The sequence below is a fragment of the Falco naumanni genome, chromosome 3 (assembly GCF_017639655.2).
Source record: "Falco naumanni isolate bFalNau1 chromosome 3, bFalNau1.pat, whole genome shotgun sequence".
Classification (NCBI taxonomy): Eukaryota; Metazoa; Chordata; class Aves; order Falconiformes; family Falconidae; genus Falco; species Falco naumanni.
The window spans coordinates 9997829-10025362 of NC_054056.1; the positions used below are offsets into that span (position 1 = coordinate 9997829).

The 27534-nt window shown below is 45.8% G+C and overlaps 2 protein-coding genes across 4 annotated transcripts in view; one reads left to right on the top strand and one right to left on the bottom strand.

The window, feature by feature from the left end:
- Positions 1–19300, top strand: CLCN6 (chloride voltage-gated channel 6). Of its 3 annotated transcripts, none has more exons than XM_040586534.1 (23): positions 1–106; positions 887–946; positions 1932–1997; positions 2533–2601; positions 3297–3363; positions 3771–3877; positions 4117–4243; positions 4841–4908; positions 5017–5075; positions 5652–5784; positions 6666–6779; positions 7056–7222; positions 8131–8257; positions 8617–8743; positions 9123–9276; positions 9371–9530; positions 9676–9782; positions 10380–10566; positions 11220–11377; positions 12218–12374; positions 13042–13149; positions 13811–13936; positions 15288–19300. In XM_040586534.1, exons 1-23 carry the CDS (start codon positions 23–25, stop codon positions 15366–15368), a joined length of 2613 nt encoding a protein of 870 aa, XP_040442468.1. In that variant the 5' UTR covers positions 1–22; the 3' UTR covers positions 15369–19300. The 3 variants fall into 3 exon arrangements, with proteins under 3 accessions (XP_040442468.1, XP_040442469.1, XP_040442470.1); XM_040586535.1 differs by having other exon boundaries at positions 4–106; positions 2536–2601; XM_040586536.1 differs by lacking the exon at positions 1–106 and adding an exon at positions 562–713.
- Positions 15611–27534, bottom strand: part of LOC121084717 (natriuretic peptides A-like) — a 13961-nt gene continuing 2037 nt past the window's right edge. The window contains exon 2 of the mRNA XM_040586551.1: positions 15611–26520. Within this exon, the coding sequence (XP_040442485.1) occupies positions 26203–26520 (318 nt within the window). The 3' untranslated portion in view covers positions 15611–26202. The remainder of the gene's footprint in view (positions 26521–27534) is intronic.

A 27534-nucleotide genomic window follows, 5' to 3' on the forward strand; every position in this document is an offset into this window, starting at 1 on the left:
GGGGCGGCGGCGGCGGCGGAAGATGGCGGGGTGCGGGTCCGGACTGTGCTGCTGCTGCTGCCCGCGCTGCTGCGGCGAGCGGGAGAGCCGCACCCCCGAGGAGCTGGTACGGCCGCGGCCCCGCGCGCCCCCCGGCCGCCCTCGGCTTCGTGTCCACCTGCGGCGCTCCGGCGCAGGCCCTTGGCCCGGCCCCGCCGCCGCCGCGCCGGCTGTGGGGAGCGCCCGAGGGCGGGCGGCTCGGGGGTGTTGAGCGTTGCTATGGCGCTGGGCCCGGTGCCTCCGCCCCTGGTGTCGGCGCCTTGCGGAGCGGTACCTCACGCGGCGCCTCCCGGCCCGGCTCCTCAGGCGGCGCGCGGCCCCGCGGCTCAGCCCCTTCCCGCCCTTTCGGCCCGCGCTGCCCCGGTGCCTCAGCCGGCGTTTGCCCGGGCTCGGCCTCTATCCCTGCCCCGGCGACCGGCGCCGCAGCCTGCCCTGCTGCTGCCCTCTCGGTGCAGCGGGCCCTGCCAGCGGGGTGGCTCTGGCAGAGGCTCCCCAGCCGCCGGCACAGGGCAGCACGATCTGTGCAGGGTTTTGTCCGGTGCTTCCCTGTAGCCTGTTGCTGTGAAGGAAGCTGGCACGTAGGTTTAGTACTCCGCTGTGTGATCTTGTGGGAGGCTCCCATACAGAAGTAGTGTGGTAGTGTGGTGCGTTCTTGCTGAGGAGCAAGCTTTAAGGTAACACCCTATACAGTTACCCCAAAGTGGCGGTCTGGCAATCCACGCTGGCTTTATATGCAACAGTGGCATAGGCCTTCCCTGATTTTGGCTTGGCTGCCTACGGTTATGAGGCGTTCATGTACGGGCATTCATTCCCCTGCTGATTTTCCTTCCCCACGTTTGTTTTGCAGACCATCCTAGGAGAAACTCATGAAGAGGAGGATGAGATCCTTCCACGCAAAGACTATGAGGTGAGAAATGAGCTGATAGGAGCTTGAGATATTAATGTGAAAGGAACCGCAGGCAGGTTTTGATCTGCTTGAGTTTGTAATGGGGCAGAATGCATCACTACTTAGATTGCGTTGGCATCAGCAAAAATACCTGGAGTTGCTGTGCTTGCAAAGAACTGCTCCTCATTGTTATACATTTCTGGGTTAAAGCCCTGTGAGTAGAGCTTGAACATCCACAGCTCAAGCCTAGTGGTCTTGTTTCCCCCATGACTGTAGAAAGCATCTGTAGCTACTTGGTCACCATTGCCTTACTGCGATGTCTGTTGTCATGTTGCAGCAGATCAATCCCGTCTATCGGGTCCTGCTTCTTACAGGACATGTTTGCTTTTTGCATGTCCGTATGGTGGCCCTGAGCTGTTTAGAGCAGTTGCTGTCAGCGTGGATGTCACTAGCCTAGCCTGTTCCTGTTTGGCTTGAAAAGGTGAAGTTGATCTAGGTAGAAGCCTGTTGCATGTTGTAAATACAACTGGGCAACTCTATATTGCTTTTAGCTCCCTGCTTTGATAAGCTTAATAATTGATGCTATTCATCTGGAGGGGAATTCCTGTCTAGTGTTCCTGTTGTAGTGAGAGGTTAGATATAAAGATCTGACATTATCCCCTGCGCTGTCAAACTGGGAGTGCTTAAGTAAAGTCTAAATCTGTACAATGTGACTTCTTTAATTTAAAGTTGTATTAATCAGTTGTATTCCTGCTTAGTTCCCTGTCTGTTTCAGCTTGGGCAGTGAAATTGTTCTGTTCTTTCACTTCCTGATTGGCAGGATCTAGCTCTGCTGGAAATATTTAAATTAAGTTGTTTGCAAGAGTTCTTTCTCCTACTGTTGTTTGCAAAACCTACTGTGGGGGTAGTAGTGACTTCTGTAACCTTTAACAATTTTCTATTCATAGTTTTTTGCACAGTCTGTTGCAGCTGATTCTCTCAAATTGACCTTTTGGCATTCTTTCAGAGCTTGGATTATGATCGCTGTATCAATGACCCATACCTGGAAGTTTTGGAGAGCATGGACAACAAGGTAGGACCTTGTTCTTTCTTGTTCATTAGCTTCAGAGTTAAACCAGTGGAACCTGCCTAGAGAAGTTGTGGATGCTCCATCACTGGAAGTATTCAAGGCCAGGTTGGATGGAGCTTTGAGCAACCTGGCCTAGTGCCCTTGCCCATGGCAGGGGGTTGGGCTAGATGACCTTTAAATGTCCCTTCCAACTCAAACCATTCTATGATTCTAAGTATGCTCCACTGCAGAAAGTTTTGTGGGTTTTTTCTTCTTTATGAAAGAAATTCTACTTGATTTCTCTATGAAAAGAATAAAAATACATGTGGGGATTATAGCTCCCAGCATCTGTTCTGATCCTCGGGTTTAAAGTGAGTAAGATGTTCAGGACTTTCAGTTCTCTATTGTCAGTTAGCTGTTGTCACCATCTTCTGTTGATTTATCACTCTAGCATACTAGAACTGTGGAGTCCAAGATTGGCCTTTTTCTGATCTCCATTTCTATGTTATTTTGACTTGGCTGGTTTTTGTTTTTTTGTTTTTTTAATCTTCTTCCTAAGCAGAAAGCCCAGAGATATGAAGCAGTGAAGTGGGTGATGGTTTTTGCTATTGGAGTCTGCACAGGACTGGTAAGGATCTTGCTGTTTGGGGGTTGAGGAAAATTCAGGAGACTAAGCAGGAATGATTTAGAAGTCAGTGGCTGAGGAGTAAAGAATAAGAAACATTCCCTTTCATGAATTGGAGAGCTTAGTAGCTGGAGTTGTGTTTTGGGAATTATAGCACAGTTTTGCTAGATTATTTTCCAGGAAGCCTTTTTTTCTTTTAGAACTTGCTGTGCTTTCTTTGCAAATATTTTGGCAAGTCCTTTAACTCTGCTTACAGTAAAACTTGTCCAAAGTGAGCACTTAATAAAAAAGGATGCCAATTTACAGTTGAACTGTATTTTTTTTTTGATGTTTGGCAGTACGAGTGTCACAGAACGTGCTTTCATGAGTGTTTGAAAATTAGCTCTGCTGACTCTATGCATGCCTCAGTTAAACACCAGCTTTCTTCTGTACCCTGAAGTATGTTGTGGGTGTTAAAAATGCTGCTAGATTAGTACTCTTGAAATGCATCTCTTCAGGAATAATTCCAGGATGGATCTGTCCCAGTCAGAGTGAGGGAGGCTCAGCTTCCAAAGTTACTCTGCTCAGAACAATACTTCTTTTTCCGCCTTCATCCTGTCCTCCCGTGCATGCATACTTCTGGTAGGACTTACTAGAGGGTGGCCCTTGTTACCTGTATGTAGTAATTTCTGATGACAAATCTGTCTTCTTTTTCATAGGTGGGCCTCTTTGTGGATTTCTTCGTACGGCTCTTTACCCAGCTCAAGTTCCGAGTGGTACAAAGCTGTATCTTTCACCTAGTGTATGGGTTCCTGTTAGACTCAGTGACCTTTTCCATTCTGTTCCCATGTTTTGCTCAGAACAGCTGACTCTCAAACTTCTGCTATCAGTCATGTTGATGATTAATCAAGTTTTCATCTTGCCTATGTCATTCAGCCCTTGAAACCAAGAAATATGTCCAGTATCATGAACATAGGCAGAGGCTGATCCCTGAAGGAATGAGCGGTTTCCCTTCCTTGTAGCTCAGTCTTGAGCTCTGAAAAGGAAGCCGGGCTTCCTGATGGGTTGTGTCAGCTGCCCTGGCTGGATTAGGAAGAGCAGGCTTGGCTCGTGATGCCAGTGGGACCACCAGACAGTACCAAATTATTGTGTGTCAGTGGGGGGAACATTGTTTTCCTTGACTGTCCCCGCAGCGGTGGAAGAATGCACTGAGAAGGGCTGTCTTGCGTTGTCCTTGCTGGAGCTGCTGGGGTTCAACCTGACCTTTGTTTTTCTTGCCAGTCTTCTGGTCCTGATCCAAGTAAGATTGACGTCCACTGTAGCTCCTTACGCAGCCTCCCTTTCCTCTCACACAGGTCCTGGGTATGAAATATCCTTCTTGCTAGAAGCACTTTCTGCCCTGAGACACTGAACTAGCCTCACAGTGCTGATTGATTTAGCTAAGCAGGGTCTTTTGGTCCCTTGCTGTATTCTCTGATGAGATATTGTTGGTCAGCTATGAAATCGAGGCAGCACAACATCAGTGTTTCTTTTCTGCAGCCTGTGGCAGCTGGATCAGGAATTCCTGAAATTAAGTGCTACCTCAATGGGGTAAAAGTTCCAGGAGTTGTGCGTCTCCGGACAGTGGTGTGCAAAGCTATGGGAGTGCTCTTCAGTGTGGCAGGAGGTAAGAAGGGCTGTGTTGTACTGATCTTGTTGGGGTAAGGGTTCACCAAAGGTGGAAAAATTCTGTCCCTGCTGTACATAGGGCACAAATGGCTTCTCCTGTCTTTCCAGTGAAATTACTTTGATGGACTGGAGCAGAATCATGAGCCCTGAATGCATATATAGAGTAGAAAATAGACAGAGGATCAGGACTATTGGGGGAACTGGTACTTTTCTGGGTGGGCTAGTCAGAAGTGGTGCTGTGGCTCAGTCCAAGAGGGAGACCTGAGAATTCTCCAGAACACATTGTCTAGAGCAGCCTGAAGGAGGCTATGTTCCAGGCATCAGGGCAGAGTATCTTGGAGAGCTCAGAGTCCTTGTAACAGCTGCCTTTGAGTGGTTCCACCCACGTGAGGTCAGTGCAAGTTTGAGGAGTGAGGGGGCAGGAGGCAGGAGCCGGCACTGTCCTTCACTTTGAGGGGGGAGGGGCTGCAGGCCTGCAGGCTTGGCACAGGGGACTGTGCCATGGCATGGGAGTGGTGAGCTGATCTCTTCTGGCATTGTCACCAAGGGAGGGTGGCCCAGGGAGTGTGTTGCCTCATCAGTCTTATTTTTCCAGGTCTTTTTGTCGGGAAGGAGGGTCCAATGATTCACAGCGGTGCTGTTGTGGGTGCGGGTTTGCCACAGGTTAGTGCTGGCCTGGGTCGTTGGCCTGGTCACACCACTGCTTTGTAAGGGTACTGTGAGGACAGAGTTTCCATCTCCTATGTTTCTAAATCTTTACTTTGTTTGTAGTTTCAGAGCATCTCTTTGAGGAAGATCCAATTTAACTTTCCCTATTTCCGCAGTGACAGGTACTGTACCCAGGATGTGGAGGAGGGGAGAGGAGGATGAGTGAGCAGACTTCCTTGGGAGTGGGGTGGCGGGCTGGGATGAATCAGTCAGTTGTCTTTTCAGTCTTTCTCTAGTGTCCTGCCGTTTCGTTCTGCAGCAAGGCAACACTAGGACTTGACTCTTTCATGCTGCTCTGCTCTGGTCTCGATGTTCATTAATGTTCTCATGTACTACTCAGCAAATCTCTACCCATATAAAACCTTTAATCTGAATGGTTGAATGGTTTCACTGTTGAGAACAAGCTCAGTTACTCACCCTTTATGACCAAGATACAGTACAGAGGAGGCTGGTTCACCTGGATGTGAACAAAATCTTGCCCTTCCTTCTCAGTAATTCTTTCAAGTGATGTGGGAGTCCCACATTGTAGGATGGTTCTTTGTATACTGGGCAGTTGTGCAGTGCCAGAGTTTTGCTCTGTGTTGGGCTCTACAGAAAGAGCACGATGCTGCAATGACTTGCTGAATAGATGGTGTTGCCTGATGGTGTCTCCAGAGCTCCACTTCACTAAACTGAGATTGTTTTCCTTTTTGTTTCAGGGATAAAAGGGATTTTGTGTCTGCTGGAGCTGCTGCAGGGGTTGCGGCTGCCTTTGGAGCCCCAATTGGGGGCACTCTTTTCAGCCTGGAAGAAGGTTCCTCTTTCTGGAACCAGGGACTTACATGGAAAGTGGTGAGTGGTGACTGGCTTTTTCTGTGTGGCCCTTCCTTGAGCTGGGAGGGTTTGTCCATGAGGGCATTCAGATTATCCTGTCTCCTGAGCTCTCCTGGCAGGAGAGAGATTGCCTGCCCTATCAGCACTCCAGAATTACTACAGATGAAGAGCAGAGATGAGTCCAGTACTGTCTGGAACTATGGGACAGCTCCGTAGGCAGTAGATTTAGCATGTCTGTGAGAAAGGGCTTCTGTGCCTGGGCTCTCTGCAATCCCATCCTTTTGGAGCAGAGTAGGCAGGTGGTGCATTTCTTTCTGCTTTTCTCTGCCTTGGGGAGCTGTATTGCAGCAATGCCCTGTGCCTTCAGGTTGGCAGTTTCCCTGCCTGTAGTGCCTGCTTTCATGAAGTGTATTAAACATGTGTTGGATTTCATGACACTTTTGGCATTTCTTATGCCAAACATCCTGTTGATGGGATTCAGTTAGTCTGTTCTTTCTCAGCAGCAGCAAAAGAAGCCAGGGGACTGGCCAACATAGCAACTTGCTCAGAGCCAATGAAGACCTCAGTTCCAAAACAAGCTGTGTTAGTGCCTTGTAATTGATTTGCAACTGCAAATTAACATATTTGCAAAAGAAAAAAAAAAAGCTTTTACTGCAAGAATTACTAGGTGAAATTCCTAACTTCTTGTGCAGGAAACCAAATCAGATGATTCTAGTAGTCCATTGTAGCTCTGTGCTCTTCTGCAGCAGAGAACGGGTGTTAAACCACAGTGGATTATTTTGCTAAAGCCTGAGAAGGCTTTTAGGTTCTCTTCCACAGGCATAAGTTTTAAGGAAGTGAACTATGCCAATTTTAATGTTGGGAGTCTTTACTTCCTATTTTATTTTTTACTTCTTCAGCTTTTCTGTTCCATGGCTGCCACCTTCACCCTGAATTTCTTCCGCTCTGGAATTCAGTTTGGAAGTTGGGGGTCTTTCCAGCTCCCTGGGCTGCTGAACTTTGGGGAGTTTAAGGTAAGGTTTAGTGCTGTTATTTCCCACACCCCAGCCTCCAGTCTCTTGTCAGTTCAGTGTTTCTTTCTGGTTTTTTTTTTCTGATACATGCTTGTATTTCATTGAAGGGCAGTTGGTATTTAGCTGCAATACATTGATAGCCTAAGACAGAATTCTTCCTCCCCTTTGGTCATAGCAGCTAAAAGTCTCCTGATGTGGAGACAGATGCATTGGTAGAAATTGCAGCAGCTACTGTAATGATTTTTTTAAATTTTTTTAATGGTTTTCTGCATGTAGTGCTCTGAGTCTGATAAGAAATGCCACCTCTGGACGGCTGTGGACTTGGGCTTCTTCATTCTGATGGGGATTGTAGGAGGCCTTCTTGGAGCCACCTTCAACTGCCTGAACAAGAGACTTGCGAAGTACCGCATGCGGAACGTGCATCCCAAGCCAAAGCTGGTCAGGTATTTGTGCCTCTTGAATTTGTGCAGGCATCTCTTGATCTGTGTTCAGTGTCCCAAAGCAAAAGCATCAGTCCAGAAGACCCAGTGAGTGGGATTGGAGGAAATCTCAGACCTATTCTTTTTGAAATCACAAAATGAAGCCTCCATTGAACTAGAACTTGAAAGTGAACACCAGAAACCAAATGTTACAGCCTCTGTGCATTTTTGTAATTGCTGTGGTGGTACAGAGAGAGCTGCAAACCCCCTTGCAAGGGCTACGAAGGGAGCTTTTTATCATAAAGGCTATAACTGAACAAACCAGGGCTTTGTCTTCATCCGGTGGTTTTATTTTTTTACAAAACAGATGTGGAAGGAATAGCTGATCCCACTTTTTTTTTTATTTTCTTGGTTAATTAAATCCACAACTGAGCTAATATCTGTGCTATTTAGAGAGAGAATTGCCATATAATTCTGGAAAACAGCTGTTTGTTTGCTCTAGACAATTCCTAAATAAGAAGCCCAGGTTTAAAAAAACACGTGTGTTTCAGCAATTAGAAAAGAGATTATGAGAGACTATACATCAACTTGTCCAGTCCTGTCTAGCCTTTTACCTTGTAAGGATCTACAGAACATCGTTTCCATGTGAACAGCCTCATTACCAGACCCTTCCCTGTGGCTTTTTATACGTGACTGCTATGTGTTCTCTGGGCAGAAATAGCCTTTTGGGGGCAGGCAATTAACAAGGGGAGTTAACGCAATCCCTGGCAACCAAATCGTAATTCAGCTTGACTTGCAGAGTCCCCCCTGCTTCTGATGTTAAACTGTGGTGACTGCTGCTGCTTGCAGCCTTACCAGTCATGTGCAAAGCTGGGACTGGGTTACAGGGCTGAGTGTGGCTTCAGTGTGTGGTTTCTATTGTGTACTTGCAGAGTCTTGGAGAGCCTGCTGGTGTCATTGACTACCACAGTCGTGGTCTTTGTAGCCTCCATGGTTCTGGGGGAATGCCGGCAGATGTCTTCCACCAGTCAGAATGGCAATGACACTCTGAGCCTGCAGGTGAGGGATCTTGCATGAAGATTATATGTCCCCATCATATTGTTCATCCTTCAGAAAAGCACAGGCACGTATGAGCTTTTGACAGCATGCAGTACATAACAAAATTTCAGTGAAAGCCTGGAGACAGTTGCAAGAACTTAGAGTAACAGTGAAAGCTATCCTTTGTGCTTTCGGATTTTGGCAAGGCAGCTCAGACTGTGAATCGGGGAGCCCATTGATGCTGCAGGCCCCAGCTCTGCTTTTGGTGTTTGGTCTGAACTTCCCAAAGTGTGGGCTGACAGCCCTATGCAGAAGGTTAGTCCCACTGCACTAATGTAGGAGAGTGGATTTTAACTGTTTGTGTCTGTGTCCTGTGTTAGGGTGTGTCAGAGGATGTGAATTCAAGCATCAAAACTTTTTTCTGCCCAAATGAAACCTACAACGACATGGCCACACTCTTCTTCAACCCGCAGGAGTCTGCTATCCTGCAGCTCTTCCACCAGGATGGTGAGTAGCTAGGAGGCAGTACCCTATTCCATGCTTAGGTTTCAGAGCTTCATCTTGCTTGAAACAGCCTTGTCTTAAGAACCACAGGGCTAAGAGCATCTCCAGGCCTTCATGGCTCTGGGGCACTGCTGTTACAACAGGTGAAAGCTTCCTCCATGGAAAGAAAGGCCTACTTTTCCTCTCCTTTATTTTTTTTTCTCTTTTTTTTTTTTTTTTTTTTTTTTCCCACTTATTCATTGTCTTCATATATGTTTGTACTGGGAGACAAATAGCTGTTGTGAGATGAGTCTGCTGCAAGCTGAGGGGTGGATGGTGCAAGACTACTGTCTTTGTCCGACAGGCCTGTGCCCCTTTAGTCATGATTCTTCTTGTGTTGCAGGTACTTTCAGCCCAGTCACACTGTCCTTGTTCTTCCTTCTCTATTTCTTACTCTCCTGCTGGACATACGGGATCTCTGTGCCCAGTGGTCTTTTTGTGCCGTCTCTGCTTTGTGGGGCTGCCTTCGGACGCCTGGTCGCCAACCTCCTCAAAAGGTGCATTGAGTGTGCGTATGCATGCGAGAGATGTGCTGCAGATGCATACTGAGCTCAGGTTATTCCAGTCTTTGGGATCTGTGTTTTGCCCTAGCTACATTGGCCTGGATCACATCTACTCGGGAACATTTGCGCTGATTGGGGCAGCAGCATTCCTGGGAGGAGTGGTTCGCATGACAATTAGCCTGACTGTCATCCTAATTGAATCCACCAACGAGATCACCTATGGGCTCCCAATAATGATCACCCTTATGGTGAGTGCAGGGTCTTAGCTCTGGCTTCTTGCAGACTGCTTGGACATGTGCTGGCCCTGAATCTCTGTTCTTTCCAGGACTGTGATAAACCAGGGAGTCTTGCACTTGGAGCAACAACTCAGTAGACCTTCCATTTGCTCTGCAGGTAGCCAAATGGACAGGAGACTTTTTCAACAAAGGCATCTATGACATCCATGTGAATTTGCGAGGAGTGCCTCTTCTGGAGTGGGAAACAGAGGTGGAAATGGATAAGTAAGTCTGCTCCCCTTGGCAGGGCTGTGGCTTAGAGTTTGTGGTAGGGTTCTTAGAATGTTGTAATGCAGGGGGATGATACTTCATCTGCAATGAACCTGGGTGCTCTGAGAGGAGCAGCTGTGAGGAGGACTGCTGTGAGAAGATTTAGGAGTTGTGCATCAGGCCTGTGGCAGGAAAGAGGTGCTGGAGCCCTTTCTGAGGAGGGGTAGATGAGTAGAGATCTGAGGAACAGATTTGTGAGGTTCAGCTGTGAAAGTGTTCCACTGGACTTGGCTTCTTGCAGAATTTCATCTTCTTCCAACCTGTCATCTTACCAGGTTTAAACACCTTCTGTGCTGGAAACTTTTTCCTTGCTTATAGTGCATCATTGGATGTAATGCCATGTTAAAAAAAAAATAAAAACCAAGTCAATTGTGCCAGCACCACTAATGACACAGTGAAGGTGAGCACACAGGTTCAAGGAGCTGGCAGAACTAAACTGCAGCAGAGTCCTTCAGGATCTCATTTTGGGGCTGGTGTGTTTCCTTGTTTGTCTGTCACCACCCTTCTGTCACATGTGATGCACGCAGCAGTCTTGGATTTTTGTTTCCTTAGACTACGAGCCAGTGACATCATGGAACCCAACTTGACGTATGTCTACCCACACACCAGGATCCAGTCCCTTGTTAGCATCCTGCGCACAACTGTCCATCATGCCTTCCCTGTAGTGACTGAGAACCGGGGCAATGAGAGGGAGTTCATGAAGGGAAATCAACTGATAAGTAACAACATCAAATTCAAGGTAAAAAGTTGATAAGTTGAAGAGTAGAGAGCTCTGTTTTGCAGGTGGAAGGCCCTTTCTTTTGTTGTCTTGTTTTTTGTCAGTGCAGAATTCAGGTCAGAGGTAGGCACCTACTGCAATACAAAATTTTCAGGGACTCAATTTCATTCCATTCTCTGGATCATGGTAAAGGCAGAGGAGTGGGCTGCATTCCTAGAGGCAAAAGTTAAGAGGGCTAAGTAACCTGTTTAGGATAGACATGGAGAAAAAAGTTCAGTTTTTGCACTGAAATACTGAACCCATCATTGACATCAGTAATAAGGGCCTAAACACTCCTGCTTTGTAGGAGGGCTAGTGGGGCAGATGCTTTAGTCTCTTGGGAAAATTAAAATTTAAAGTCAGAATGAATAATGAACATGCCTGTGGCGTACTCATTCTAGCAAAAAAGGGTGCTTGAGTTCCTAAACACCAGGCTCTGTTTCCAAGGAGAATACAGTCCTATTGCTATACTTAACAAGTGCTGAAACAGCACTGACTAAGGAACATCTTACCTGGTGACATAAAGTTATGATCAAGTAGTTCATAGTCACTCTTGGATAGCTGTTGTTCATAGTCACTCTTGGATAGCTGTTGACCTGCTTAGTGAGTATCTGAGAATTGTTTGCTGTATCCAGAAATCCAGCATCCTCACCCGAGCTGGAGAGCAGCGTAAGCGTAGTCAGTCTATGAAGTCCTACCCATCAAGTGAATTGCGTAACATGTGTGACGAGCACATAGCAACGGAGGAGCCACCAGAAAAGGAGGATCTGCTGCAACAGATGCTAGAGAGAAGGTGAGATCCTGGTAGGCACAAATGTAGGGCAACAGGGTGTTTCCATATGTTGAGATGTGTTGTGGTGCTTCATACAGTCCCAGTCATTCCATATGTCAGAGGAAACAGTGCTAGAATCCGTGTTTTAGAAGAAGTGGCTTGTTGGGTCTCATGAGCCAGTGCCGGGGCTCCCACCTGTGACTGAGTCCTAGGCTAATGCCTTGATGGTGTCCAACCTGTTAACTTACATTTCCTTCAAACACTTGTCCAGGAATATTTCCTGGAGCAGATGGAATACCTGGGAAAATGTCTTGTCTGTAGAAACTGATGCCGCCCTCTTGTCTGCAGAAACCTGAGGGCTCTGCAAAGCTCACTTCTCCTAAGAGAGGAGCTAATGGCCTGGTGCCATAATAGTGATACCAGCTTTCTGGTAACTGGGCTGAGTCACCAGGCTTGTGTTGTAGTTGCTTCCAAGCAGAAGCCCAGCCTAGTGAGTCAGTTTCTAACCTAGTGACATTGAAAGTAGAGTCCTGGCCCTGATGTTTTGCCAGATGCTTCAGCTTTTACTAGAATCTGAACAAGTCAGCACTGAAAACTGCTTTAGTAGCAAGTGATTTGAAATTGAATTAGGAGACTGTCTCCATTCTGCTGCTGTTGTTATACTGCACCCATGGTAATGGCTCTCAACCCACCACTCTGCTATTTTGTTTGTTGGAGAAAAGACTTGCTTGCCTCTAGCCAGAGTCCCTGAAATGTTCAGGAGGTTGCAAAGAACTGAAATCACTGTTATTTTGGAGGCAGGGGTATGTATCTCTCCTTAAGTTCATGCAACTTATAACATGTACTGTTAAACTGTTACAGATATACTCCCTACCCCAACCTGTACCCTGACCAGTCTCCCAGTGAAGAGTGGACCATGGAGGAACGCTTCAGACCTTTGACCTTCCATGGCTTGATCTTGCGCTCACAGCTGGTCACCCTCCTTGTCAGGGGTGTTTGTTACTCCGAGAGCCAGTCAGTGAGTCTTCCTAATCAGGAATTGTAGCAGAGACATCCCTAGGTTGGGAAAAATATTATGGGCTGACAAAAAGAATTTACCTATTTTTATACTTTTTAAGGGATGCATCTGTGTTTTACAAGCTGTAGATGAGTAGTGTGAATTCTCCCTTGCAGCTCTAGAATAAAGGGAATTTAATTTGTGTTTATCCCCAGGAAAAGAGGACAGCTACCATTTAAAACACAAACAGACCTGTTTGTTGCATAAAGTTGCAATCCTGTCTGGAGAATGGAGGGCAGATATTAAATACAAACAGAGCAACAGCAGTGTATACCGTGTGTTTTTACTGCTGCGAACCAAGGTCTTGCCAGAAGTGTCACCTGTATTGCTGAGATCAGTGTGAGCATTTGTTTGAGGCCCATCTTCCACAAGGCTGTAATGTTGCTGCCCTCCAGTGATGCGTGTAGATCTGTCAGTCGGGAGAGCAGATCCGTTGCTGTGTCAACTAAAGGCCTGTGTAGGTTTGGGCTTGCACCACTGCATTCTGAGAGCACTGTTAGGAGTGCGCCTCTACAGAAGTGCTGTCTGTGGGCGTGGGGTGAGGTCTGGGTAAGCAAGTGCTGCTTGCAGCCCATATACTAGCTAGGACAGCAATATATCAGTTCAGCGGGATTTGTTTTAATTGCAGAGTGCAAGTCAGCCTCGTCTATCCCATGCAGAGATGTCAGAGGATTACCCCCGCTATCCAGATATTCATGACCTGGACCTGACATTGCTGAACCCTCGCATGATAGTGGTAAGAGATGCACTGCAGTTTGACGGTGTTTCCTGGTACATGTTGAGGACTGTCCCAAGCCTTTATAGAAGGCTGAGGACATGTTTAAGCCCACTCTTGGGTGCAGTGACGAACAACATCCTGGGCTTCTCAGGCATTCAGTCAGCCTTGCCTGCATGTGGAAATCAAACCTCATAGGGGTAACATCACACACAGGTGCTTTATGTTGATTCATACATTGCCTGTCTAGTTAACTTCCTTCTAGATTAAGACTCCTGCCCGAGTGAGATTGAACAGGCAAATTGCTGATACCCGTTTGGAGCTCTGTGTGCTGGCAGCTCAGTCAGTGGCAGGCCTGTCATCATCTTTGTGACAGGAAGGTTGCTGTGAAGGCCAAAGTTCTAGTATCCATTCTTATTTTCATGGACCTGCATTTATCCTGCTCAGAGGCTTTTTGCAGCATTGGGCTCTTAAGATCATGGGTTGCAGTGCTCAAACAAGCCGTGACAAATTCATGTTCTTGTAGAGAATTTCATCTTTGTGGAGAAATAGAAGATGCCCACGGTCCAGTACCCTGTCCAGAGATCAGTGCATTGGAGGACTTATAGGAATTGCTTGTTTGTGATTCCCAGAGATAGTGAAAATTCCTCTTGTAAGTAATATAATTGTTTGTCTTTCATAGGATGTCACTCCATACATGAACCCATCGCCCTTTGCTGTCTCTCCAAATACTCATGTGTCACAAGTCTTCAACCTGTTCAGGACAATGGGACTCAGACATTTGCCGGTTGTGAATGCAGTTGGAGAGGTGAGTCTTTATCTCCATTTTGTCTTGGCTGAGCAAGGAAGCCACTGTGGGTTTTTTGCAACGTTTTCCACCTTTGGGAGAATTAAGATTCTAACATCAAACAGAAATGCTTTAAAGAGATCAGAATGTGATCTTCTCAAGGCCCTGAAGCATTGTTGATTACTGTGACTTTTGTTACCATCTTTTGTGTACAAGCCTGCTTCCTGCTTTCCCTCGAAGTCTCTCTCCTGTCTCAGGCTGGCAGCATGTAAAAGCTCTTACTGTCTTGTACCTGTTGAGAGGCCTTGAGCTCATCAGAGGCCACTAATTTGGCTTCCTCTTTGACAGCTTTATTCAAGGACAGGAGCAGAATTTCCTATGTGTTGAGGCAGGAGGTTTTTCTGCTGGAAGGGAACTTGCATTCTGTTCCTACTCATAGGAGCAGCAAGAGAAAGGAGTCTTTGAATGATCTGCGCTTGAATCACTGTGCTTGTGTCTTTGCCATCTACAATGCTCAGGAATACCCAGTAGGTGTCAGTAACTTCCTAAAAACATAAAGAGAAACTGTTTCCCTTGAGTGAACTGGTTTGTATGAGACAGCAGTGCTTTTTCTGCCTCTTGGGGTTTCTAATAGCTGCTCTGCAGAGCCTGTGCATTGAAAACAAGAGATGTTGACTCGTTCCATGTTTAGTACAGGATGCTCTTCTAGTACTAGAGAGCAGCCTAGTTCTAAACTTTTTCAATGTGTAAAATCACTGAGGTGTTTCGTCAGCTGAAGCATGTGGCTTTGACTGTTTCCCCAACAGGCTGGGAGAGGGTCCCTTTTGTGAATTGCCAGCTAGTGATGGTCAGCGTGCAGTCACCCCTTAGCTAGACTCGGCCATTTCTCTGTTTTGGTCTTTAGAGCTTCCTAGAATGTATCTAATACGAGCTCTCTGCAGTTAATGTCATGTGGGATACCAGAAATGTCTCTTAATGAAGCAATAAGAGACAGCTTTGCTATTGCCAATTGTAGTTTTCACTTTCCAAAGGATTTAGATACATCTGTATGATGTCTAACATGGACAGAATTTCTCTTCCTAGGCAGGGGTAACTTCTGCTGTGGCCAGACACGATAGCAATGGTTAAGCTGTCCGTTTGGGTGTAGTTAAAGCAGTGTCTTGCCTGTAGATAAGTGCTGGGAGAGGGAGGGGCATTGGTTTGTTGAGATTTGAACTTGAACCCGCTCAAACTCAGCATTGATGAAGAACTGCTTGCAGGTTCCCTCTTTTGGGGGGATTGAAAAGAACAGCAGCTCTACCATGCACGCCTCTTAGTGGCACATTTGTGGTACTGACTTGTATCTTTTTTCCTCTTTTCTTCCTCTTTTAAGATTGTTGGGATAATCACTCGGCACAACCTGACCCACGAATTCCTGCAGGCAAGACTGAGACAACACTATCAGACCATTTGATGCCCCTGCCCACCCTGCCCCACTGTTGGTGTGGCTTCCTCCCTCTTCCAAGCCTGCACACGCGCTCGCATTCTGCTTGGACCCCACAAGGCCCAAGACTTGCCGTTTGGCTTCTCACATGCATATCAAGCCTGGGGAGCTGGAAAACATCTTGCTAGCCAGAGAATTAGAGGAGCTGCCTGAGTCCAGAGCTGTTGATTGGTCTCAGGCACTTGGTTGACCACTCTTGATCCAGGTTTTTCCTTTTCCCATGCCCCGGTTATCTCCTTTCATCAGATGTTGTCCTGACACTGTACGTTCCACTATTTTGTTCCATTTTGGTTTTACTTTTTTAAGGATTGGAAAAAAAAATATAGCTCCACTGTGTCCCGTGCAGAGAACTGCAGCATCTTTTCCCTGTCCTCCTGTATGTCTCCCTTTTCCTCTTCCTCCCTTGTTCCTGCAACTGTTGCCTTATTTGTGTGAGAAAGGGGTCTCTGTAAAGGCCAAGAAGAGGTACTGAAGTTTGCAGTTGTGAAATAGCTGCTCAGGAGGATGTATTTCCTCAAAAGTGGTATTAAAAAATCCAGCTCTTTGGAAGTATACTTCTCTTTGCGGGTGCTCTAAGTTGCCTGTGTCTTTCCACTCTGGCTTCATGTGTTCCTAATTTCTCTCCTCCTTTCATGGGGAAGTGTCCCTGCTGTGATGTTTTTGACAGCAGCTGACTTTTGAGGGCAGCTCAGCAAATCAGGAGTTCAAAACAGTTCGATTCCAGTTACTCTTTGGGATTATAAATATTTAATACATTTACAGAGCATCTCGGAGAAGGAAGATCTCTTTCCATGTTAGCTGTTGCAATTATCTCCCTTGTAAGAGACTCTTCTAAGGCACTTTGTGGCACTCCACTTTGTCACTACCCTGACACTCCTGCATTTCTTGGCATTTGTAGGCACTTTGTCCTTGTGATCCAACAGCGAGAGCCTGGGACACCTTTCCAGCTAGGGTTGGAGACCAGGGAACCCCACATCCCCAGGGCATGGTGAAGTGTTGCTTTCTGGAGGCAGATAGAACTGATGCCCTGTCTCTGGCTTGGTTGAATTATCTCTGTGTCATGAGAGGAGCTGGCGTAACTTCAGGCTGCCATACAGGAGCGATACTTGGTGCTGGTGACTTAACAAGCAGGATCTGCTGCAGGGTGATAAGTGGGGCTGTCTGTGCTCTAAAAATGCTTGGGATAATGTTTGGAACTGCTACAGCTGAATATCTGTAAGGGTAAAATGCGCACTTAGAAGCTAGCTGCAGCCAGTTCACTGCTTTAGCAGGTACCATCCTGGCCAGCACCTGTATTGTTCCAGCAGGCACCTGCCTTCCTGAGTTTTGCATACAGATAACCCTCAGTGGGAAGCCAGCATTGTGCCTCCAGGGGCTGCAGAGCTGATTGGCTTGATAAAGCACAGAGCATTCTCTCAGCCTGGAGACTGGGCCTAGTAACTTGGGGAATGCACACAGCCTCTGAGCACTCCTGTTAACCTGTTGTCTGCCATAAGGAGCTAGCTAGATGAGAGCTGTGGCAGAAGGAAATGGAGCATTATTGTATTTTTTGAATTCAAGAACTCATCTGAAGATTTTCCTGACTAAGCCTGAAGAAGTTGTACCCTTTCCTTACGTGTGTCAAAACACAAAATCTGTTAAAACAGCCTCTTTGAGTGACATTGTAGAAGCTGATTGTTCCAGGGCACTGCTCTGCAAAGTGCTGGCTGCCAAGCCCTACTACAGTTAGGGTTAGGAGGAGGTTTTGTGCCCAGGTCATCACCAGCCATGGTCTTGATATAGGGCTCTGAGTCACTGGAACTCTTAAATGTTCATGGAGTCTTTGCAGTGCAGGTAGTTGGTAGACAGATGTATTCTCTGGCTGTGCTTGCAGTAAAGGCAGCTGAGTCATGGGAGGCTCTTGACTTTCGTCCAGCAGATGAGAGGAAACTTGGTCTTACAAGTGGTTCCTGAGGCCAAGTTTTAGGGTAGAATTTGTCCTTGTCATACAGTGCATGACATGGCTCGGTTGGAAAGTTTGGTTTTAGCAAAGCTGTTTGTAAGCACTTAGATTTTAATTTTTGTTCCTCTCCATTCACATCTGGAGGCCCTTTTTTCACTTAGTGTTCTTTCCCACCTGCTGCCTCATTAAGAGGGGAAGGGCGGATCTGTGTTTGTTTTTAAGAATGTATTTATACCATTTCCTCAAAGGCAAGAGTTGGCTGTGGTATGTGCAATGGCGGTTGTTGCAAAGGAAGCTGTGTGTCTCCCAGGACCCTCTGTTAACTACAGCCACTCTCCAGCACTGCTTGAGAAGTGACTTATCTATAAAGAACAGGGAGTATGTTTGTTCTTTTCCCTTTCTTGCTCTGGAATTTGCAGCAAGAGCTCTTGTCTCCTCCACTAAAATAGTTTTGCTGACTTCTGAATATCCTAGCTCCATTTCACGTAAGTCACACAAGCTCTTAAAGTTCCGAGAGTAAAACGAAGGTGTTTTCCTACAGCCAGTATCCATGTTGTGCCTTCAGCCTGGGCTTCTTGGCTGGGACAGGTGTGGCATGTTCCTGAGAGCATATGAATTGTCATTGGCTACTGCTTTGAACTCGCAAGTTCTTTCATTGTGAGTAAGGATGTTTGTTCTCTCTGATTAGTCTCTGCAGATGATTTCTAAAATGCCTGTGTTCCCTGAGCTCTGGTCTTGCACTGAGCTATTTCAAGAAACTTTCAGCACCCTTTTGCACTTCCTGAAGCTGGACTGCAAGTTTGAAATACACTTCTGTTAACCTGCCATTCATTCAAAGGATTTGTGCTCATGGACAGTTACAAATCACAAGAATCCTGCTTTGATGGGATTTCAGATCACACTAATGTGGAATTAACAATCCCATATAGTCAGAGCACCTGTTGAGAATGCCCCGTGTCTCACCGTTTCTTCTTATTCTTGTTGAATGATTGTGTGGAAGGTTCCTTCTCTTCCTGTGCATGAATAGGGCTCCTTAAGATTGTTTGCCTTGAGCTGGTCATGTCCTGTTTTATTTCTGTACACAAATTGCAGCAGTGTATTTTGCTGCAGGATGTCTTGTCATGGCTACTGAGGCCTGGAGTTAGGCAATCCAGGCAGGACAGGCTAAAAATCTTGTCAAGGTTTGAGCACCAGCTGCGCTTCCCCATGAGAAAGCCACTTGCCTTCAGCCTGCTGTCAGCACCATCTGTTCTGCCTGTGCATCTATCAAATGTTCCAGCCGGAAAACACACTCCTTCTGTAAAGAAGTTTTAAGTGAGGATGGTGGATGACCCTGTCAGCTGCTTCAAAGGGAAATCTCAGTGTGCAATCACTGTTATGTAGCCTGCAGGAAGGGAATTACAAGTTCATCTGATGTTTGGAGATGCAGCATTTCCCTTCTGCTGAGGACTGATGCAGAGGGGCTTGTGTTGAATCAGTCTTTTCCCACACTTTGATCACTTACTTCCTTTCTTACAACACACTAACTGCTTCTACTCTGGCTCTTGTTGCTTAGTGATTTACCAAGAAAATTACTTCTAACATAGGTGCCTGTAACCTTTAACTCAGAGCAACACTAAAGGAGTAGTAACCAAGAACTGGATTAGTATTGATGGCAAAAGTTAGGGGGTAGTATGGGGCATTCTTCCCTGCCTCATGGTTTCCTGTGCAGTGTTAATTATGCAGTTTTGACTTGTTAACTTACTGTGAGCCATTCCAATGGTAGCAACTTACCTTTCCATTTGGTTGTTTTTTTGCACTGTTTTTTGTTATGAAATGATGTAAGCTAATTCCACAGTGTATATAAATTGTATTTTTTTTTAAATTTGTATAAATATATTTTTATTTGAGCTATGGCACTTGGGAAGTATTCATGTAACCATAACATGTCTGAGAGTAAAATGTTTGTGTGTCTCCTTCAGCACTTTCAAGGCCTTTTGATGTTTCTAGTGTTGTCTTACTTTTGCCCTTTTGTTACAACAAAACTAGTAGAACATGGCAATATCCAAGAGCACGATTTGAGGTAGATGAGTAGTTGCTGTTTATGAGCTGTCTGGATCTAACAGTTTGTGCAGAAGGTGCTCTGAGGCAGGGCAAAGATAGGCACAGGTGTAATCCTTCAGGCCGTGACCACTGTTCTCTCACAACAGCTGTTTAAAAGAGGGAATTACCAACTGTTTGATAATGAGCTGAATTGTGCACATTGTGCTAGAGGCTGCTTTTCTTACCTAAGAACTCTTGCTTTTCCCCTCCTTCCCAGTAAGTGAATGAAAGGCTTTGAGTGCAGTATTGCACCTCACGTTTTACAGATAACTTCTCCAGGATGTGAAAAATCTTAATTCCATCTTTAGCTTTTATTTAGTTTGTGGCTATCTTTCCTGCCTTATCCTGCTGTCTACCTTACAGGAAAGAACTTGTGACAATTTTTGAACTTCCATCACATGCTTACAGGCCAAAAATCTAAGTACAGTCTTTGAACACGGCAGAAATATCTGACCCAAAAAACTCACTGCTTTTCCACGTTTGTGCTGTTTTTCTGGATCAGGTAGCAGTGTTGTACAGGGCACTCTGATGTACTCGAATATGAAGTTAGCTAGCTGCTTATCTGGCTCCTGCCCTCATTCTCTCGCTTGGTGTGTACATAATGATAGGGAGAGCCTGAAATAGATAAAACCATCTGATGGGAGGGGATGGCAGAATGTCTGTGTTTGGGAGCTAAGTAAGTAGTGCCATGGTGGTCTTAAGCTGTGCTCCTAGCAAAGAATTGGGGTAAAGAGAGTCGTCAGGAGAAAAGAGTGAGGGAAAACTCCGCTCGAGTTCTGCTCCTGCCTTAAGTCTTAAATGCAGTAGTGTAGAAGGGAATGAGAGAAGAATCTCTTTCCTAAAGTTGAGGTACATCAACTGCCACTTTAGCATAACAGCAAAGGAGATAATAGACTGTCTGGTCTTTCATCTACTTTCTCACCTCCTACCCCTGAAAAAAGAGGGTGGAAGAGCTGTGTCCATGGTTACAGAGATAGCTTGACAATTTGGTGTAATGGCAATTTTCTTGCAGCCAAACCTACTAAAGCAGCCAGCTGGCCTGATGCAGGTACAGACACTTGGTTTTAACCTAGCTTTAGGGCTGCTTTGGTTGTCAAGATTGTATGCAAGGTCATTCCTAATGCAGAGAATAAAAGCAGTAAAGTTTCTTGCCAAGAGGGAGAGATCAAAAATAGTTACAAATGGTGGTTTGTCTTGCATTTTTATCGTGGGTGATAGGGGTGGTTACTAGAAAAGCTGTGTAATACATTTATGCTTAAAGCAACAAACTGCATGTTTAGATTAAAATCTCTTCTGAGGTTTACAGACTCAGTAAACCCAACCATGTGTCATGATCACTGTACCTGTAAACTGTGCATCTGGCAGAAGAACTTGGGTGTTGTCGAGTGAGATTTTTTTTTTTAATTATTTTTGGTTTGCTTTGCTTTGCTGGCAGGGTACAAGCTGCCTACTTTAGCACGTCTGCATACACATACAGGTGTGTACCGTGCAGCACGCACAGGAAGAAACAGCGGATGGCTGCCCCGAGCTTTGGCTGTGCTTGTGTGTAAGATGAGAGAATGAAGCTGCTCTTCTTGTCCAGGGTGCTGAAGCGCTTTTCAGCGGCCATGGGATACACGCAGTGTCTTCAGCTTCCACTATAGCTTTTCACATGCAGTGTGCGAAAAAGCTTGTTCATAGCTGGAATGAGACGGCAGTGAGTTCCACCACCATCTGGGAAGTAAGGGGTATCAGTCTGTGAGGTTTAGACGCTTAAAAGTAAGCAGGATGTCCCTTTCTCCAGGCTGTTTCAAAACAGAAATAAACAGGCAGAAATAAAAGCATGAGTCACTGTATGGGCCATGTATGGTTTAACACACATTTTAGTGATTCTTAAGCATCTAGGAGCAGGAGACTGGAACCCACATATACCAGTCTGAATAGATGAACACAAAAAACAGTACTGTGTTGGAGAACTCCTGACTAACAGAAAAGACAGGACAACCCTGAGACCCTTGCTGACTCCCCCAACAGCTCCTTAGTGCTTATACTAGAAAGTATCACCGTGGGATGGTTGAATTTACACATTGATTTTTACCTTTCTTTTGCTTCTTCCCATTTCCCAGCATTGCAGGCCTGGCCCTAGCTGCCTTCTCACTACCTTTGACTTTCTTAAAATTTTCCCTTCTCCCAGTTCTGCTTCTTTTTCTATACAGGATTCTGCTGGTTTTCCAAGAGAGCATTCAGGAGATGGGAAGGTAGGGGGAAGGTCTTACAAATCTTCCTTCCTCCCTCTGTGGTTACAACTGCTTAGAGGGGGACTAATGTGCTCAGGATTCTTTGAGCTAGGAACTCCAGTCGAAGTAATTCCTTTTCATTTCATTCAGATAGGATGATGGGAAGGCTGGCCTCAGAAACTGTTACAGGCCATAACTGAATAGGACCAGCAGTGGGTTTTGGTTGCCAGCAGTGAAGTACGAGAGCCCATCCTGTGGTCATAATTTCTTCCTGCCTTTTTGTTTTGCTCTGATGTTTTCCTTCTCACTATGAGACTGATCTTGAGACCTTTCTTTATGTTTGCAACCACAGCAGGAATAAGACTCAAAGAACAAAGCCCACTGCATTCTATCACTTGCTGTAGTAAGGAATTGGGGATTTCAGCCAGCAGAAGATTCCCTTTTAAAGTCTTTTGTCCATAGCAGCTGTCACTGGAGTGGCAATGGTTCAGTTCCAGCAGGGAATGACAGCACAGGGACATCTGCTGCAAGAAATGTTCTTGATTTGTTCCAAGATGTTTCACAGCTCAAAGGTGTGACAAAAGCACAGGAAAAGATCCGCCTTCCTTATTTCTCAGCAATGCCTCTGGACTTTTCTTTCTTGAGTGTAAAAATTAAGACAAGTGTTGGACAACTGGGTGCCAACCATCTAATGGGAGCTGTACCTCTGGGTGAGCATGTGAGAGACTTGGGGAGAGGCTGTTCTCAGCATGGCAGAGCTGTCAAAAGGCTTTCTGCTAGCTGTATGATCATACTGCTGGTAGCCTCTGTCTTTGGGCATGGAGCCAGCGTACTATCATCTGTAAAGAGTTGCTGCCTAGGATGACTGCAACACACTTATCGAGTAGATGTCAATCAGCCGAGGCCTTTGGGGGCCAAGCTTCAGTGAAAGTAAGTCAAGCAAGATGGATATGGCCAGATTGTTATGCAAATTGGCACAGCTCCACACCTCTCTGCAGCAGCGGAGGACGTGTCCTATACTTCATGTATGATTTCGTAGAGAAAGCAGTGGTGACAGCTCCTCTTGGCTTTCTTGCCTGCAGACTGGGATTTCTGTGAAACATGTCATCTAGTGGGAAGCTGGAAAGGGATAGTGCCATGTCTGAGCGGGGAAAGAAACCCTCAAATCTAATTTGCAAAAAAACCCCACACCAGCCAGACCACCTTTCCATCTGAGGCTCCTGCCTTACGGTGTGCATGAAGCATGCTAGTGTGATTATTGTATTTCAAAGTTCAAAGGAAAGAAAGCTGCTGAATTATGTGCTGCCAGTCAGCATTACTGCCAGAAGCTATTAGGAAGTATGAAGTCTGGCATTGCAGGAGGTGGCAAATGTCATTAGAGCTGGGTGGAGAGTGTTAGCCTGGTCCTTCTCTGATCCCACTGGGATAGTTCTTCCTTTGCACAATGAGCATGATAGCACTTGCATGCATCTTAGATGCTGTGTTGTGGGGGTTGATTAAGGTTTATAAAGTACTCTGATGCCTGACAGGGAGGGCAGGATTTCAGGACTCTCTTTTCTATAGGAACCCTCTTGGCCACAGGATTTCTGTACCCTCTTTAGAAGGCAATTAATGCAGCTCTGGAAAGATATTTAGCTTTCAGATGTCCTTGCTTTCTCCATAAGCAGTGGGCTGCTTTTGGCTGAGTGCTTGTTTGGGACTGACTGTTCCAAAGACTGTTCCCTGCTCTCTCTGATCCAGCTCTCACAGCAACAGTGGTAGCTTTGCTTGTTCTTGGGGGTGATACTCATTGTCTGTACAGCCGATTGGGACTAGGTTTCTCTCATTCAGCTTTTGCAATTGCTTGTTTCTGTGTGAAGTCCTATTCTGACTTGACTGTGAGATTTCCCTGGGGCAGCTTTACAGCTCAGTGTGTTTATGGGAGTAGCAGTAAAAATCCAGCCACAGAGATGCTTTTTTCCTAGATTGCTGACTCAATTAGGTTCTCCCAGACCACAGGGTCTATTAACATGCTGTCTGCAAGCCAATACAGACTTGTTCCACCCGGAACTGGCTTGCTGTTAATACTGGACCCACCTGGCTTTGGGTCAGGCAGCACCAACTCTTCTTGCCATTTTTAGCACATTCCACTGAACTAATTAGTGTTCTGTGCCTTGAGGGGCAGACAGGGAGGGACAATTTACAGTGTCTATGCAAGTTTTGCTTGACTGGGTAAAATTTGGCTCCAGCAAGGGCTGTTATTGTTAGAGTACGAGGACTGTTTTTACTGTCCTTCATAGCAGCACATGGGAAGTCAGGCTGTTGCCCATTGCTAGTGTGGAAGGATCCATGTTTGTGTTCCTGTCTTGCTGCAGCAGGAAACAGGAGACTGCAGGGCTGTTTGCACAGCCTGTTGGAGAAGACAAAGCCTCATTGTCCTCATGAAGGCTTCCCAAAGGGTGACTTCACACCACCTGGATTTGTGAAACCATCTCTTGAGTAAATGCAAAGTCACTGTAGCTTTTCACTGCAGAGATGACTCATGGTAGCTGCTGGGAGTCTTGACCTGTGAATCAATTCTCCTGCCAGGGAAACCTGTGTGGGCACTGTCGCACAGAGTGTTTTATCTTTGGCTGGTGCTGCTGCAGGAGAGGCTGTGACATGTGATTTGTACCACACTAGCTGTTGTTTCACATCAGAGTGGAGCAAAATCATTCCCTCAGAATAGGCTTCTGCTCTTCTTCCTAGGGAGGAATCACAAGGCCCAGAGTGGTGGGTAGCATGCAGGTTCCTCTCAGAGGCCATATCAGCAGCACAGGGAGTGACTGGGAGGGCAGCTTGTCAGAAATGTGATGTGTGACATAAGCTCTGTTAAAGTGGGTACAGCAGCCTTGGCTGTAAACAGGCCTGTGCAGGAGTGGTGTGCCATTCAGCACTCAGACTTACAGTTTCACTGTGGCTGTGGTTGCTGAGAGCTGTTGTCAGCAGCTGTCATGGCTCTGGCACTTCTGCCTCCCCATAGCCTATTGTGACCAAGTACTGTTCCTCTCCCTGTGTGCATATGCATAAGCCAAGTCATAATTAGACTTCTGCTGCAGCTGAGCCTGTCCTGGCGCTGCTGTGTTCTTAGGCCTTGAACGAGCTTTCCAGGGTACTTGAGTAATGGGCACTGGGAACAAGACCTAAAATTAGATGTGCAAAATAATGTAGTTTCTAGTGGTATGTGCAATCACAGGACAGTTGCGTTGAGCCTGGGCTCAGTGCCATTGCTGTGGCGATTTGGGAATTTGTGGTCCTTGGGGTGCTAACTGGATGTGGTCTTGGCAATATAACCCTATTTGGGGTTGGGGAGAGAATGAGGTTTGGACCAGATTCAGATCATAGTTGTGAAACCTAGCTACAAAGGTTTATAGGAAACCTGTATCAGACTTGCAGTGTTCCCGTTAGCCGTGTTCAGAACAACTTTATGAAGGGCCGTACCCAGAAAGTGATAAATGTTATGTACAAGCTGCTTTGTAATTGGAGTGATCCCATCTGCCGTCACATGAGAAATACCATGATAGGATTGCAGCCCATTGAGGACCCATCAGGAAACACTGGGGATTGGCACCTCAGCCACATGCAGAGTGAGACAAGACACAGTTAATGTATCTTTCTGTTGATGCTTGTAACCTTTATTTGGTTAGTGCTAGAAAGCATATACAGTGAATTCCCTTTCCTCCCTTTGGTTGTGGAGTTGTTCTCCCTTTGAAATTTGTGGAGTGTTCTGATTTTTCTTATTTCTTTTCATGTAAATTTTGCTTACATGAGGGATTTGTGGCAGTTTCCTTGACTGAATAATCTATAGCAGCAAAAGGACTCTCTTGTTACTGAAACACTGTCTAGAGGAGGACTCATGTTAGTCTTTCAATGTTGAGCAATCTTTTTTCCTGCTAATCTGTTATAATTTCTTAGTGCAGGGGGAAAAAAACAGTGAAAAACTTGTTTTCATTTCTACCAAGTTCATATTTTCTCCATCTCGTGTAAGATTGATCCAGCCTTGTGGGTACTGGAGTACCAATAAAACATAGGCTTTTGACTGTAGGAAAATACAAGAAATTTTAATGGAACAGACAGGAGAGAGGTCCAGCATAGATGTCTAACGTGTTAGTTTTATTTAAAGATGGTCTCTTGGTGCTAGAGTAAGAAATGTTCTTTAAAAAACATCAAATAAATAAATAAATAAATAAATAAAAATAGGAATAACTTTCTGTTGAAAAGCGTAGAAAGCATCCGGCTTTCATCTTGGGAGGAACGGGTACTGTGAAGCATTCTTCAGAGTAGGGGCTAGGGAGGTTGTCCTAATTCTTCCTGGAACCTGCAAGCCAAACATGAAAGAAGTGTTACTAGAATCTGTTTTTCTCTCAGTATAAGCAACTGTTGACAGCAGTGCTTTTACCTAGCAAATCAATAGATGCAGGTTTTCTTTTGAAAAAACAGTACTAGCTTAAATATTAGGTTAAAATTCTTTCTTGTACTGTGTCTTAATAAGGATTTAAAAGAGAACCTGCTCCTCTCTTGTCACACAACACAGATGCAGTCTGTTCTATTCAGTGAAATGGCTTAGCCGGGACTCACCATTGCAACCCATTCCACTCAGGGAGCCGATTCTATCAATTCTCCTCCCAAAGCAGCCAGAATCTCTCATCATCCTGGGCATCTGCAGTCCCCTCAGTCTCTTGAGGAAGGAGTCCCTGTAGGACACAGGGGTGATGGGTGCTAGCCTAGCTTCAGCTTTCTGGTCATCACTATCATCTATGAATTCTGGTGAGATCTCCTCCTGGGGTTTGGGCTCTTGCAGGTCAGGATTGGACTCCAGAGCTTCAATCATTGCAAACTTATCCTCCAGTCTCTCCAGCAGAGCCTACAAGAGAAGGATTAATTTCATGAAACTTCTGGTTTTGTGGTAATTTGCTAGCTCTTCCAGTCACCCAGTTCTGAATTCATCAATGGTCCCATAGCCAGCCCTAGGGAGACCATCAGGGTTGCTGGTGGTACTTGAGCTCTTTCCTCTGCAGTAAATCCCTGTTCAAATTAATTCCACCTATGAGTAGCTCTAGCTGAGAGCTGAATGCAGCTGCTTGCCACTAAGCAAGGTTAGAAGAGCTCTTGGCAGAGGAAAAAAAAGCAAGGTCCAAGTTGCACAGGGAAATACAACTCAGCCTGCCAATGGTACCCAAAGTACTTCTGAACCCATAGTCCACTCCCATGTTCTCAGCAGTTGCCTGCAATGCTACTTGCCAGCAGTTGTTTTTCTCTTCTTTCTTTTGGCTAAGACCATCTGCTTGTTTGTCACCCTTGGCTATTTCAATGGACGTTACTTGGAGAAGCTCTGCCCCTGGAGTTGCCGGATTGATGCTCCTTAAAGTAACATCCATATCCCTGAAAATAGCTGTACGCTAAATTTATGTCTGCTATATAACTTCTTCCTGGGTGCCATTTTCTGTAATTTTTAAAGCTTTGTGTAACAGGGAACAGGTAACCTCCTCAAGGGCAGCTCAACCAGTTAGAAGAATCTAATTGTCCATCTCTAGAAGTAGGGTGAAGAGGAGTGAGCCTTATGGCTTGCTTGACAGTGAATGCATTTGGAAGCCACTCTTCTCAGCTAGCTGCTGAAAACAGCCTAGAGGTGTGGGGCAGTTTTAGCTTTGGCTGACACTGTCCTAATCATCTTAAGCAGTTTGTTTGCAGGATCTGATGCCGTGTCACTGGTACCAGTCCAAGGAAAGGTTTGATCTTTCAGATTTCACCTTGCAAGACTGAGTCTTAAGTTTGTATTAGTCCTGCAACAGTGGATGTCCTCTACCATTCATTAAAATATGCACCTGGTAATTTCATACTTTTAGAAGCTTTTCTGGTTGAGTCACACTTAATGATC